Below are 15,513 nucleotides of genomic sequence, written 5' to 3' on the forward strand. Positions count from 1 at the left end.
AGCTCTATAATGGAGACAATTTGTTTAGCCTATAAATATTTTTTTCTACATTACTGTTGGTTGTCACAGTAAAATGTAGCAATATCCTGTGTTGGACATAGTGTACAAAATTTCATTTTTTTTTTTGAGAAGAAATGAAAACAGAGCTACATTTATGATTGTAGTGTTATAATAATATAAAATGCCATCAAATGTTGACCTACCCTCCAACTTTTATCCAAAGCCACTCCAAGGGTTTTGGATGCCAGTGAAGCTAGACCCCCAGCTTCTACTCCAGCCTGGTCAGCCAAATGCCTCAAGTCCAAGGTTGATTTGATTACCACAGAGTAGTCAATAAGGAGGTATTTACCATCATCTTTGGGTGCTACACCTACTTTGTAGATAGTTTCATCCTCTAGCAAATCCTGTAGAAAAGACATTGATTAATTTAATCAATTGCCCCTTACTAATCCCAATTAAATAAATCACTCTACATAGACATGTATACTTTAAGAAATTTATGTGAATTCAATAATTTTTTCTTTCTTTTTTATTTGTGCCTTGAACAAGGAAACCAAGTCCGCTAAAAATATAGATACATAAAAATTCTAGGTAGGTAGGTTTTTTAAGGTAATTCAAAAGAATAAAATGACAGATACTGTGTGTTAATGGTAGATTTTTAGATTAAAAGAATACTTAGCTGAGACTGTACTATAGAATCATTTTATACTTCCAATAATGAACAAATACCTCTCCACTTACTTTCAAACATGCTGGCATAGCCTTGATCTCACTCAGCCTGATCAAGGCACAGTATCCATCAAAAGAGGATAGTTGTATTAATGCTACTGGCTGCCGCTTGCTCTTCTCTGTGACCCATTCACAGTCAAATCCTAGAGCTTTTTGTTTCTTACACCGCCTTAAAAGGTAAAGAAGTGGTGGTTAATTTGGTAAAGTAATTGGATTCAATATAATATCTACCCTTAACTCTGCCTCCGCAGCCCCTTTGTGCTTGCGCACTGGGGACTGTCTCCACAGCTCGCCTCTGTGTTTGCGCATAGGGGGCTGGGGTGCCGGTCCCAAGCCCGGATAAAAGAGGAGGGCCCGCGTCCCTTTGGGGCACTCGGTCATCACTTACGATGGCTGACTGACACAATGGGACGCACCATATATAGGTTTATGTAATTTATACCTTATGAAGCAGATATATATTACCCACTATGTATATATGTACGCAGTCTATGTAAGTTCATCTCACACTCACACACAAATACCTCCACCTGCACCGCGTCTCATAAGAGGATATGTTGGCGCGGGCCCGTTCATCACAACAGTCCGTGATGTCGGGTAAGGTAAACATCCTCCCGCGTGTTTGTGCCGTGCGTGGAGACCCGTAAGGCAGGACGAAGGAAACCTGGAGGTTGAGCTGAAAGATGGCCGGGTCAGATGTCGTCTGGAAGCAACACACCTCTTTGGTCTGGACTTCTGCCAAAACGGGAGGCCTGGGTCCAGCCACCCCAGGCCAATCGGCTGCGGCAACCCGTCAGAGGGCTGCCAGGCGAGGTTCCTGAACATGTGGAGGCGAGCGGTTCCGTCGCGGTTGTAGGTCGGCGACTTCGGGTGGTTCTTACCCTCCACCTGAAGGTAATCGCGGCCACGATCTCGGCGGGGGACTGCGCCGTCTGCTGCATGGGAGGGGACCTATATCCTCGTAGTAATCCTGGCGTCTGGGTACGCTCGGTGCTCAGCGCCCCCTTTTGCGGGCTCCAAGGAGGGTGGGAAGCTACGAGGACGAAACCAACTAAAAGATCCCATGGACACCAAAAGGGACACTAAAATAACAAAAGCCAGGCCGGCAGCGACACACGCGCCGGTGAGGGATGTGACGCCAACCAGTGAGCATCCCTCCAACACCCACAACCGACAACCTGCTGCGCTCCCTTGCGCGCAGGTAAACAGCAATGACCCGTTGGACCTGTCCAACCTCAAAGCTGCCATGCCGCCCTGCACCCGCCCTGCGGAAGCACTGTGGCAGGTGGTGGAGAGGAAGGGTAAATCCAAAAAGGAGACGCTGGCCAGGCAGACCACACAGGCGCCGAGCACCCCAGGAAGGGAAGGCCTCGAGAAACTCTCGAGAGGCCAGCGTAGACGACGAGCGCGCGCTGAGCGGCTGCGCCGGCTTGAAGAGGCGGTCGCGAGAAGGGCACAGCCAGAGGTCCCACGACCAACGGCCCCGGCGAGGTCAGCAATGGCCAAAGCCGCCCCGACGTCTGAGCCGAACCAAGGCGCGGGACCCAGTTCCGCTGCCAGCGCGGGAATCAATTCCGCTGCAGGTGACGCGGAAGGCGGGGGGGCTTCTCGCGGTCGCCCCGGAGAGTCTGGCGGCGCCGCCAGCAATGAAGCAGCTGCAAAGAGAGCAGTCCCGCGTGGAAAACGCGGGGGCAGACCGAGATGGGTGAGGCGGGAAGAGGCCGCGCTGGAATCTCGACCGGCGAAGGGGGGTAAGAGGGCTAGACCCGACGACTCTCTGACGCCGCGAGAGAAAGACAAGCGCGCCAAACTAAGCCGGTCATCCCTAGGACCAGGAGCGGTCAACTACGCCGACGCGCTGAGGTCTAACGACCTTTGCGTGGCCGTGCGGTATGACCCTCACCGCGCCATCACTGAAGAGCAGTATCAGCTCATTCAGGAGAAAATAATGGAGGAGTATGATACAACCATCTTCTCCACCGACCCCACAGTGCGGACGCCAGCGTTCAGAGGAAGAACCTTCCTCAGCGAAGGCGTCATCAAGATGTGGTGCGAGGACGAGTTCGCCCTGAACTGGCTGCGCCGCACGACAAATAAGATACCCTCGCCGATACCCGGCACCAAGCTGGTCGTATGTCGGCAAAGGGATATCCCACAACGTGTCAAGGGGGCGATCTACGTCCCCGACTTCACCGACGGCGACGTGGACCGCCTCCGCATCCGTCTACATAAAGCCAACGCCGACACCTACGACATCAACAGCTGGTGTCTATATAACGCACAGCGTACGCCCGAATGCGACGGGATCAGGCTACTGCTGGGGATACCCATGCAGGAGGCCGAAGTCCTGAAGCAAAAGGAACGGCGCTTGCGTTATAAGCTGGGGTCGGTCTACGTTAAATTCGTAGACGAAAGGGAAGAGGACGACAGCAAGAGGGAAAAGGCGCCCACCACCAACGCACCGAGCGACGAGCCTCTTAACCTCGCCCCTGGCGAGGCAACAGAGGCTCCAGTGGAGGCGGTTACCAGCGTCCTGCGACACCCGGGTCCATCCATGGACCAGGAGATGTCTGCAGACACGCCGGCCCGGCCCCGGGAATCTACCCCGGAGGCTGTCGACTGGTGGAGGCGCGTCGAGAACGAGGCGAGGGAGGAGATGCTGCTGGGTAGTGATGGACCCGACAGCTCCCCGACCAAACCCCATTAAAGCCATTCAGGCCAACCTCCAGCACAGCCGGACTGCATCGGCCATGTTGTGCAGGCAGCTGGAGGACTCTACGGAGACCATAGCCCTAATCCAAGAGCCGTGGATTAGGAAGGGCAGGATTTGTGGTCTCACCAACGCAGGACACAAACTGATTGTCAACAGCACCGTAAGTAACCCACGTACTTGCCTACTAATACCAAAACATTACAATGCAATAATCATGACTGAGTTCTGTTCCAGGGATCTCACGGCTGTGAGGCTCCTGGTAGACCCATCCAATAGCCTATCGAGTGTCGTAATAGCATCTGCCTACCTGCCGGGCGACGAGGTCACACCGACGGCTTCGCTGGTCGCACTAATCACCCGGTGCGAAGAAGAAGGTCTGGAACTCATCATCTCAGCGGACTGCAACGCGCACCACGTCATTTGGGGCATGGATAAGTCCAACGCGAGAGGTGAGGAACTCATGAATTACCTTTTTTCCACTAACCTTAATATCCTCAACAGGGGCTCAAAGAAGACCTTTGTAACCTCAAGAGCGCAAACAATAATCGACATCACCCTAGCCACCGAACGGATATCTCAGCACGTTTCAAACTGGCATGTGTCTGACGAGCTAACCTGTTCGGACCACAGGTGGATTCGGTACCAACTAAAAATGGCCATCGCTCCTGCAACACCGAGACGAAACCCCCCGGAAGATAGACCGCAACAAGTTCAGAAGCTTAACCGCGGAAGGTCTGAGGGAGGCAGACGCCGAAATCCACCACAGCACCACTGCAGACATCGAGAAGCATGTGGAACAAGTAACGCATCTCTTGAATGACTGCTTTGAGAAAGCCTGTCCTTCAACACTACCCCAGGTCAAACCGAGGGGTGCGAACCAATGGTGGGGACCTGAGCTAGACAAACTCCGCCACAGGACAAGACAACTGTTTAACAGAGCAATGAACACCAAATACCAAGAAGACTGGGAGCTCTATAAGGAAGCCCAGCGACGTCTAAAGAAGCGTATCCGACTCAGGAAGACGGAAGCCTGGAGACGTTTCTGCGAAGATATTTCAAGCAACAACCAAGCAGTCAAGGTAAAAAAGATCCTATCATGCGAACCTGAGCGCAATATAGGATCCCTTAAAAAACCTGACGGTGAATACACCAGAACCGACGATGAAACATGCGAACTTCTACTCCAAACCCACTTCCCGGGCTGTAGGATTACCACGGAGAAAGGATGGCTGGGAACGGAGATACACGTGCCGCAGGCGTCGGACTGGAGCACCGCCCGAAGAATTGTCGACGAGGACAAAGTCAGATGGGCCATAAACACCTTCCTCCCCTTTAAAACAGCGGGCCTAGATGGAATATTCCCGGGTCTGCTGAAATGGAGCGCCGAGGGGCTGATAAAGCATCTGGTAGGTATCTACAGAGCCTGTCTGGCCTTCCGGTACACCCCGCAAAAGTGGAGAGAAGTGAAAGTAGTATTCATACCGAAACCCGGCAAGAGTGACTACACACAACCAAAGTCCTACAGACCTATCAGCCTGACATCCTTCCTTCTGAAGACGATGGAAAGGCTCTGCGACAGGGACATTAGGTCAAACGCGCTACTACAACATCCGCTTCACCCAAACCAGCACGCCTACAGCGCGGGCAAATCAACAGAATCGGCACTACACAGTGTGGTCAGCACGATCGAAAGAGACTTATCGGCAAAGCAGTCGACCCTGGGAGTCTTCATAGACATTGAGGGAGCCTTTGACAAAACCAACTTTACTAGCATTGCAAAGGCTCTAGTACGACATGGCGTTGATCCAACGGTAGCCGGATGGATAGATGACATGCTCAGGAACAGGGCCATACAACTCACCGTAAATGACACAACCAGGGCCATGGTGGCGAGAGGCTGTCCTCAAGGTGGAGTCCTTTCGCCGCTTCTGTGGAACCTGGTGGTCGACGAGCTCATCACAAGACTCAACGCACAACGCCATTTCACGGTGGGCTACGCGGACGACATCACCGTCCTAATCAGCGGACCATGTGAGAGTACTTTGTGCAATCTCATGAGCTCTGCTCTAAGGACAGTCGAAAAATGGTGCATAGACCACGAGCTTTCCGTAAATCCAACGAAGACGGAACTCATACTATTCACCAACAAACGCAAACTGCCAAGCCTAAAACTACCAAAACTATTCAACACCGAACTCTGTTTGACCAGTGACGTCAAATATCTGGGAGTGACCCTGGATAACAAACTGCTATGGAATAAACATGTAGAACAAAAACTCAACAAAGCCTGCATCACCTTTTGGCAATGTAAAAGACTAATGGGGAAAAGATGGGGCCTTTCACCCAAGATTACCCTGTGGTTGTACACAGCCGTAATAAGGCCAATCATCACATATGGAGCGGTAGTATGGTGGCCCAGGACCAAACTAACCACCGCCATGGATAAACTACAAAGCTTCCAAAGGCTAGCATGCTGTGCTGTCACAGGATGCATGAGAACAACACCAACAGCGGCTCTGGAAGTGCTGCTTGGACTGCCACCGCTGGATCTCTTCATACAACAAGAGGCAGCGGTGGCTGCTACAAGACTACAACACTCGGGACTGTGGCGCGCACAATCTAGAGGTCATGGTGACATATGGCACAAAAGCCTTGAGTCCATACCAATGCTGAATGCACCATGTGACCGAATACCTAGGATGTATGTCTTCAACAAAGCATACACGATACAAACTACAGAAAACAAACAAGATTCCTCGGGAATACACGAGGTACGCGTCTACACAGATGGCTCAAAGACGGACTCAAGCACGGGCGCAGGAGTATTCTCAATGGACTTGAACATCAACATATCAATACCACTGGGTGCAGATAACTCGATCTTCCAGTGCGAGTGTGTAGCCATCACCCAGGCGGCCAGAGCTATAGAAAGAAGAGGGATCCAGGACCAAGCCATCAGGATTCTCTCCGATAGCATGGCGGTTCTGAAGGCACTGGACAACTACATCATCACATCGTCGCTGATACAAGAGTGTCACCAAGCACTTGACCGCATTGCTGCAAGCAACATGGTGACCCTGCAATGGATAAAAGGCCACAGCGGATCCCTAGGAAACGACGCTGCTGATCAGCTGGCAAGGAGGGGATCGGACACGCGGATCCTTGGCCCCCGGCCATACCTGCCTGTGCCCTTTGGCCAGTGCAGGTCATGGCTAAGGCGACAGACTACTAACAATCACAACGATCGCTGGGCTACAGTTAACGGCTGCAGACAGTCAAGGGAGGCGGTCCCTATCCGTTCACCGAAACTGTCTCGCAGCCTGATTGGGCTAAAGCGGGTCGACTTACGAATAGTGGTGGGCTCGCTGACCGGGCACATTCCACTCAATAAACACCTTTTCACCATCAATGTTACAGATAGTCCACTATGTAGAGGCTGTCTTCAACATGAAGAATCAGCGGCACACGTGCTCCTGGAGTGCACGGGGGTCGCGGAATGCCGGGCAGGGATCCTCGGTTCACCGAGCTCCGTCACAGAAGCCTGCGAACGTCCCAGGAGACTTCTGCGCTTCTGGAGGGAGTTGGGATGGCTGGACTGACAGCCTCCCAAAGACACCTGACGCACAATGGGCCGACTTAGAGCCTACGTGCGGAAAAAGGAGCCCATCACCAAGTACCAAGTACCAATATCTACCCTTAAAATTAAAAAACTTAATTACATACAAGATGGAATTAATGAAGAAATAAAGGAATTCAAAATAGAGTAAACTTATAGAGTTACCTAACCTATTTTAAAAATTAAGTTCATTAATAATTTAGAGTTAAAATTATTGGACAGTTACCTCCTCAGCTCATCCACAGCTTCCTTACAGGACTCTTCATTAGTTACTGTTTTGATTATCAAATGATCAAAACACTCTACAACATTGCGAGGTTTCTGCTTATGCTTGTAAATAATGTATGAAACCGTGCAGCCGACAGCCAGTGCCGCAGAGGTTACACATAGACGGTATTTTGTTGATGTCTCCATTGATACATAACTTAATAATGTAACTTTTTACAGAAAATAACGTCACTTGAATATAGTAGTGAAGTTAGAGTAAACTAACGATACACAACATGTGAATTTATGAACTGAACAAGAGATTCCAGCGTGTTTATTTATACTTTCAATAGATGACACTTGAAAGAGGCATTGAGCTGAGCCATGACGTTTGCTTGTGTTGTTATACTAAAAACAAACCAGGTTTTGATTTTTGTAGGGGGTACGTTTTGTCGTGATTACATGTTTTTAATTTATTTAACAAATCACATGCTAAACAAGACTACTTGCACGGAATCCTTGAGATGATCAAACTCATATTAATAGGGCTGAAAAATGACAACCATTTTATCGGTTTTGTGGGGCATGTAATTCCTATGTTTTTTTGTAAAACGAAAACGAGAATTTTGACTTTTGATAGAAACGCCAAAAGCGTTTATTATAACTCTTTTCAGTAATATTTAATTTACAAGTTTACTTGTATAAAATGTGTTTTTTATCGATAAGCCTTCATGTTACTAGAATAAAACAAAAGTAGGTGATCATGATGTTTAGAAGAAAACTTTGATATTAAGTCAATTTTTATACTTGATATCGATATCCAAATTAAACAGAAATACTTCAAAGTTGATACTGGCAACATTCATTTGAATTGTCAATTGTCAAATGTTGTATGTATGTTACGGAATTGATAAAGCTATTTTGTTGAATAAATATTCTTGTGGTTAATATTATGAAAATATTTTTCTAAAGTTTGTTCAATAAGAAAATGGCGCGTGATAGGAGTCCAGAGCGCAGACGTTCGCGGTCCAGAGAACGTCGAGATAAGGATCGGCATGAAGATCGCGAGCGTGAGTCTCATCGCGACAAAAGTAAGCGTAGAGAAAGGTCTCGAAGTCCTCGAAAGGAACGAGAAAGATCAAGAAGTCCCTCTAGGAAAGATAGAGAACGATCGCGTAGTCCGGCCAGGAAAGAACAAGAAAGACCAAGAAGCCCAGCTAGAAAAGAGCGGGAACGCGGCCGCTCTCGCAGTCCTAAGAAGCGCGAGGGCAAAGAAAAAGACGCCGAAAACCGAAGGAAACATGATGATAAAGAAAAACCTAAAACTAAAAAAGAAGATGATGTTAAACCTGACGAGGAAGATAGTCAAGATGCAAAAGATGATGATAAACCTATAAAGAAGGAACCCTTGTCTCTCGAGGAACTTCTTGCTAAGAAAAAGGCAGAGGAAGAAGCCCGCAGTAAACCAGTCTTCTTGACTAAAGAACAAAGAGCAGCTCTAGCTTTGGAAAGACGCCAGAAACAAGTTGAAGCTATAAGAGCTAATGTTGATAGACCATCTATTACTACCATAGACCTTACAGGGCCTACAAAGAGGGAAGAGGAGAAAAAACATAGAGAGGAATTAAGAGAAAAAGAAAGGGAAAGGAGGGATGACAGGGAGAGAGAAAGAGAACGTAAATATGAAGAAAGAAAGTCTATGAATGACCGCAGACAAGATGACAAGAAGGAGAAGAATGAAGAAGTTTCTAAAACGAAGGATAAAGAGCGAGAAGAGGAAGCCATCAAGGCACGGTACCTCGGTATAGTAAAGAAAAAACGTAGAGTCCGCAGATTAAATGATCGTAAATTTGTTTTTGATTGGGATGCATCTGAAGATACCTCTAATGATTACAATGCCCTATATAAAGAAAGGCATCAAGTACAATTCTTTGGCCGCGGTCACATTGCTGGAATAGATATTAAGTCACAGAAAAAAGATTACAGTAAATTTTATGGCAATCTCTTAGAGAAACGTAGAACAGAATTGGAAAAAGAACAAGAAAAATTACGTCTTAAGAAAGTTAAGAAGAAGGAAGACAAACAGAAGTGGGATGACCGGCACTGGTCTGAGAAAGACCAGGATGAAATGACTGAGAGGGACTGGCGTATCTTTAGAGAAGATTACAACATAACCATCAAAGGAGGCAAGATTCCCAATCCAATCCGTAACTGGAAGGAAGCAGGCTTTCATCCAGACATTATGGAAATCATCAGCAAAGTTGGTTACAAAAGTCCAACACCTATTCAAAGGCAGGCTATCCCAATTGGTTTACAAAACAGAGATATTATTGGTGTTGCTGAAACTGGTTCTGGTAAAACTTTGGCCTTCCTTATACCTCTACTTACTTGGATTCAATCTCTACCCAAGAATGAGCGTTTGGAAGATGCTGACCAAGGTCCATATGCTATAATTTTAGCACCTACTCGTGAATTGGCCCAACAAATTGAAGAGGAGACAAACAAATTTGGAATTCCTCTAGGAATCACATCTGTCGTAGTTGTTGGTGGTCTTTCGAGAGAGGAACAAGGTTTTAAACTCAGATTGGGGTGTGAAATTGTTATTGCGACACCTGGTCGTCTTATCGATGTCTTAGAGAATAGGTACTTGGTACTTAATCGTTGTACTTACGTGGTACTTGACGAAGCCGATCGTATGATTGACATGGGTTTCGAGCCTGATGTACAGAAGATTCTAGAATACATGCCAGTATCAAATATCAAGCCAGACACAGACGCCGCTGAAGATGCTTCTGTGCTGCTAGCGAACTACAACTCCAAAAAGAAGTTCAGACAAACTGTGATGTTCACAGCTACTATGCCTCCAGCTGTGGAGCGTCTAGCCAGGAGCTACTTACGTCGGCCCGCTATTGTATACATTGGATCCGTCGGTAAACCTGTAGACAGAACAGAACAAATCGTCTACATGATCGGCGAGAATGAGAAGCGTAGAAAGCTCACAGAAATATTACAAAGAGGAGTCGAACCTCCGATCATTATCTTCGTCAATCAAAAGAAAGGTGCCGACGTTCTGGCTAAAGGTTTGGAGAAGTTGGGCTTCAATGCGTGTACATTGCACGGTGGTAAAGGACAGGAGCAGCGAGACTTTGCTCTGGCCAGTCTTAAAAACGGTTCAAAAGACATACTGGTCGCTACCGACGTTGCAGGTCGTGGTATCGATATCAAGGACGTCAGTATGGTCATCAACTACGACATGGCGAAGACGATAGAAGATTATACACATCGTATCGGTCGTACCGGTCGTGCGGGTAAGACTGGTAAGGCTATGTCTTTCGTCACTAAAGAAGACTCGGCGTTGTTCTATGATCTAAAGCAAGTGCTACTAACGAGCTCAGTGTCCACATGCCCGCCGGAGCTCATGAATCACCCAGAAGCACAGCACAAGCCAGGAACTGTGGTCACTAAGAAGAGAAGGGAAGAAATGATATTTGCATAAGTATAAATGAGTAGATTGGACATTTATATATGTAAGTTGATACATTGAATAAAAACTTCATAAAAATATAAGTTCGTTTAATTATATATCGATTGCGTTACACTTTAACAGACTAGCAAACAATAAATAAAATTTAATATTTCACTAAAATCGGTTCTGGATGCCGATATTTGCATATCACGGCGCTGAAACAAATAAAACAAAAACGTATTCAATTTATAATACGTAGTAAACGTATTCAGTTTCATAGTCATACAATTGCACAAGATTCAATTTATTAGGTGCCATAGATCAGATAATCAGCCCATATTGTTGAAAAATGCCTTAGTTGGACGCATCCACTACTTATATGCCTAGGTAAATAATAATATGTTAAGTTAGTCAATTGATTTTAAGTTTCCAGAGAAACATGATTCCGCAGCTACCCTTTGAGTTCAGAACAGTAAAGGACTCGTATTGTTCGCAACTGTTAGTATTATATGTATAAACATGTATGTACAACTATTACGAATCATAAGTTTTTTCCCAGCTTTAATGGCTTCCTTTATCCCATGAAACATGAGTACTGTTTCTTATAATGCTAACAGTTTTATTATCTCCACAAAATTTCTCCTAAAATCAAGTAGCGACACAGAGTATACCAACCTGATACTGGATGATCATTGGTGTCTTCTGGAGGTATATTTTCTGAAAGTAAATAAATAATTCAATTAATAGTTAGAAATATTTAAGTCATGAAATCATGCAAATAACGCGGCACACAAGCAGGAAACGACGCTTAGCTTCTTCTATGAAGAAATAGTTATAAAAACTGAATATTTCTAATAGTCCCGAAAAAACTGAATATTTCTAATAGTCCGGTCAAAATATAAAGAGTTTAAATTTGCTAGTGATATTCATCACACCATTCCAAAAGAAAAGTGCAAACCACCTAACCATCAAGTATGAGAAGGTCCAAAGTTCACCTCTCATTTACATTTTATCATGAAACAGGTCAGAAAAAATAAGATTGCGATATCATGTATTAAAATTTTCTTTGCAATTTTCCTTACAGTTACCTCCAAGTTCTACTAGACTCTAGTTATATTCAAGATAATAATGATCATTCAAAAAGTTGAAAAAGCTGTGTTATCTACAATATGCATACTGGTGCTAGGTGTAGGTGTGTTCTATGTGATACAAAATTAGTTAAAGGGAAAAAGTCCAACTTTTTTGGCTGTATTAACTGGACTACTGAATCTTAGTGGTTTACCTAATAGGCAACTTAAATGCTAGTACAAATAGGAAAAAAATATTTGTAAACAGTTTTTATTAATATCATGCAAAATTAAAATTATTATCAAGCATTAAATAAAACGTTATAAAATAAAATAACACAGTTACAAAATAACACCTTCAACCAAATCAAAGCAAGCACATGATCAAATGTTACCATTTTACCAAACTGAGACAATCTTAATAACCCATAACTGGATGGAAAATTGAATAATATTAATTTAAATCTAGGTAATTAGTCTTAAACAGTAACAGATTCATAGAGATTGTCTTTTTTCGGATTTGAGTACAATTTAAGCTGGTAACACCATTCGCGACCAAAACCATAGAGAAGCTCTGCCACCATGCGATATAACCACGTCCACTGTTGTACCTATGCTTTCTTTTCTGGTGTTTTAATCTCCTCTTTAGATGGCGGAGGCATTACTGCCTGCTTGACCGACGATGCCAAAGACACTGTCATATCCACAAACTCCGAAAAGTCTTTAGGGAATGACAACTCTGGGAATTTCACCTCCAGCTGAGGATCGCCGGGTTTCACTAATACAATTACAATTTTGGTTAGAGCTCAGTAAAAAAAAAACAAATACTTAAAATTGACTTTCTTTGCAAAGCTGCTAGCGCATTTGCTATTTTCAATGTTACAACTTGTTTTATCAAAAATAATATTACATATTCGTGATAAGAAACAACTTTGGGCCATCATAGGAAACCTTTATATGACTGTATTCTATTGCAAAAAAAAATCAAATCAAATCTCACTCTTATTAAAGACAGTATAATATGGTTGATTGAAATGTATTTAGATCAAATTAATTAATACTGATAAATGGAAATATTCTTATCTCAACTCATAAATACAATTGTAGGTAATGTCTTTAGACTCAATGTCGTATGAGTCATGCAGATTGCATCTTACAATATTAAACTTAGTTTCTGGAAGACTGATCTGATTCTATTCAATCTTTTGTAAAATTTAAAAATGATGGCTTACTCCCGAAACTGGTTTGGGCTTCCTTCTGATTAGGATTTGATTTAGTTTTAAATTGAATTTTGAAATTTACCTTTATAACTAAGCCAAAATCGAGTAGCAATCGAGTGTTATCAGCGTTTTCAGCTCGTGCCACTAGGGAATTATCGGGTTCCAGAGAATGAATCCGGTTTCAATTCCATTGAAAATGAAATCGATTGTATCGGGAGTAAGCATCATACTGATACTAATTGGCAAGCAATCACAGCCCTTGACAAGAATTTAGAGAAAAAAGAAGATCAGCCTTTCAAAAACTGGGATGAGATGAATACATAATTAATTATATAATATTAATTGAATGTAGTTTACCTCCATAGAAGAAGTTGTAGGCTATGTTAATGTACTGTTTGGCTAATGACGAATTAGATTTCAATACATCCTTGGTTTCATCAGGGAAGCACACCAAACCCATACCAGTTGTACCTGCACCCGCGTAAAGCACTCTCTGGAACATAAAGTCATTTGAGGGTAGTTTATAATTCTGTTTGTATGAATCCCTACTAATATTATAAATGCGAAAGTAACTCTGTCTGTTACTTTCACGTCTAAACCAATGAACTGGTTTTAATGAAATTTGGTACAGAGTTAGAGTTGACCTTGAGAAAGAATATAGGATAGTTTTTATCCCAGACTCTAGAAGAGTTCTCTTGGAAACGCGATATAACCGACCTCGACGCGGGCGAAGCCGCGGGCGAAAATCTAGTAGTAATATAAAGAATAAAGAAGATAAGAAGAAGTAAAACAAAGAATGTCATAAATCTGCCATGACAAGGATGGTGAGCTGTGCTGGACCTTTCTTTGTAAATAGAGCAGGTATAAATGTTGAAAAAGAAAATGGTATTGAAAATTCATCATTTCTTACTGGACATGAATTTATTTCAAATGAATGTCCATTGTTGTGTACCTCCTGGCACTAGGAAATTTTACTAGTAATAAAAAAAATACATACCCTGATAAAGCCTCCCCTTAACCCGAAAATGAAACCAGTGAGACCACCTATGGCGACAGCACCATATCGGACCTCTTTGTTTTCCTCTTCTCTGAGGTATTTGAATATCCCTGGAAATATAAAATATTTATTGATTTTAATAATTTTACTTAAGTTCTGGTTTACATAATAAGGCATGATGGTGGATTTTGGCTGATACAGACTACAAGATGTTTTTTTAAGAAATATAATAAAGTCCAAAAAAGTAGAATTATTTCAATTTAGATGTATTTCTGTGTTGAAAAAAAGGAACCTTGAAAGCCAAAAGAAAAATAAAAAACTACTGCTATAATAATAAAAAACGAGGCTTTTAACAAATTAAATTATATTTACAAAGCAGTGGGCATGGTTTATCGTGCTCAAAACATATAAATAACTAGTACATAACTACTTACAGTCACTTTTATCCTGTAATTCATGGTACTGGTCTTGCACAGAATGTTTGACATGCTCTGTGTGGGCGAACACAACCTGGACCTGCTCACGCATAGCCCGGACTGGTGTCAACAGCATCTCCCGAATGTAACCATGACCCTCATCTTTATTCTTAGTACTGACAAACCTGAAGTATAATAATAACAAGTATTTTATAAAATTCTTCAACACATATTGTTGAAATAAAACAAAGGCAAGTTTTTGTTTCATATGTATGGTTTATATGTGATATGTAATCTGTTGACAATTTATTGAAATGATTTTGCAGGTAATTAAGGGAAAATTAAGATAATTGTGCTAGTTGTCTAGCGGATGCGCGTAAAACCCTACAAAAGTATTATTGAGTACCTGTACAATATTTATTTTTGTATAGCAATTGACATGAAATCATACTTACAAACCAAAATTTATATAAAAATCTAGATAAGATATCATTGAAAATGGTTATGTTTTAGTAAAAGTGTTATTCAAACAAGAATTGTTTTGATATACTCAGCGTAATCGGCGTGAGGAGCTTCGTATATCGGCAGTTCGGAAGGCTTCATTGGCGGCGGCTTGTTCAACGACTTCGGCTCATCCTTGATCGGAGCTGCAGCACCGATGGCAGGAATCAAGGCTGCGACTCCGACCGATCCTAACACTACTTTTCGGAACATCTATTCAAAAAACAGACAAGCGTTAAACTTATCATTTCACGAGATAATAATAAAAAAATATCATGCATATTCATGGTATAAAGTCCTTTACCTCTAAAGAGATGTTTCCCAGCAAAAATTACATAAATGTTGTATGTAAAATTGCAACGATCAGCTGCTTGTTGACAGCGACACGAGGTGTTGTCAATTAATAACCGCGAATTGCCATTTATTTATAAAAACTATAATAACGATTTAAATTAGTTAATTCTTCTTTGAAAATTAAGTGTATAGTAACAATTGGATAGCAAAGTTCATGAAATTTTTGATTTTAAACATAATTTAACGTTAATACGAATGAATATTGAGACTTGGTAAAATAATTATGC

The 15,513-nt window shown here is 43.2% G+C and overlaps 2 protein-coding genes across 2 annotated transcripts; one reads left to right on the forward strand and one right to left on the reverse strand.

Moving 5' to 3' along the window:
* The first annotated feature begins 8,143 nt into the window (after window positions 1-8,143).
* On the forward strand, window positions 8,144-10,829 carry LOC113492947 (probable ATP-dependent RNA helicase DDX23). Its single transcript, XM_026870695.1, has one exon. The coding sequence runs from the start codon at window positions 8,254-8,256 to the stop codon at window positions 10,759-10,761; it is 2,508 nt and encodes an 835-aa protein (XP_026726496.1). The 5' UTR covers window positions 8,144-8,253; the 3' UTR covers window positions 10,762-10,829.
* Window positions 10,824-15,343, reverse strand: LOC113492951. The gene is made up of 8 exons (XM_026870699.1): window positions 15,237-15,343; window positions 14,982-15,145; window positions 14,450-14,616; window positions 14,016-14,125; window positions 13,376-13,511; window positions 12,410-12,576; window positions 11,407-11,448; window positions 10,824-10,946 (listed from the first exon to the last, which is right to left on the reverse strand). Exons 2-6 carry the CDS (start codon window positions 15,143-15,145, stop codon window positions 12,410-12,412), a joined length of 744 nt encoding a protein of 247 aa, XP_026726500.1. The 5' UTR covers window positions 15,237-15,343; the 3' UTR covers window positions 10,824-10,946; window positions 11,407-11,448.
* Between the last annotated feature and the right edge of the window lie 170 nt (window positions 15,344-15,513).

Source organism: Trichoplusia ni, chromosome 4 (genome assembly GCF_003590095.1).
Source record: "Trichoplusia ni isolate ovarian cell line Hi5 chromosome 4, tn1, whole genome shotgun sequence".
In the NCBI taxonomy this organism is placed as follows: domain Eukaryota; kingdom Metazoa; phylum Arthropoda; class Insecta; order Lepidoptera; family Noctuidae; genus Trichoplusia; species Trichoplusia ni.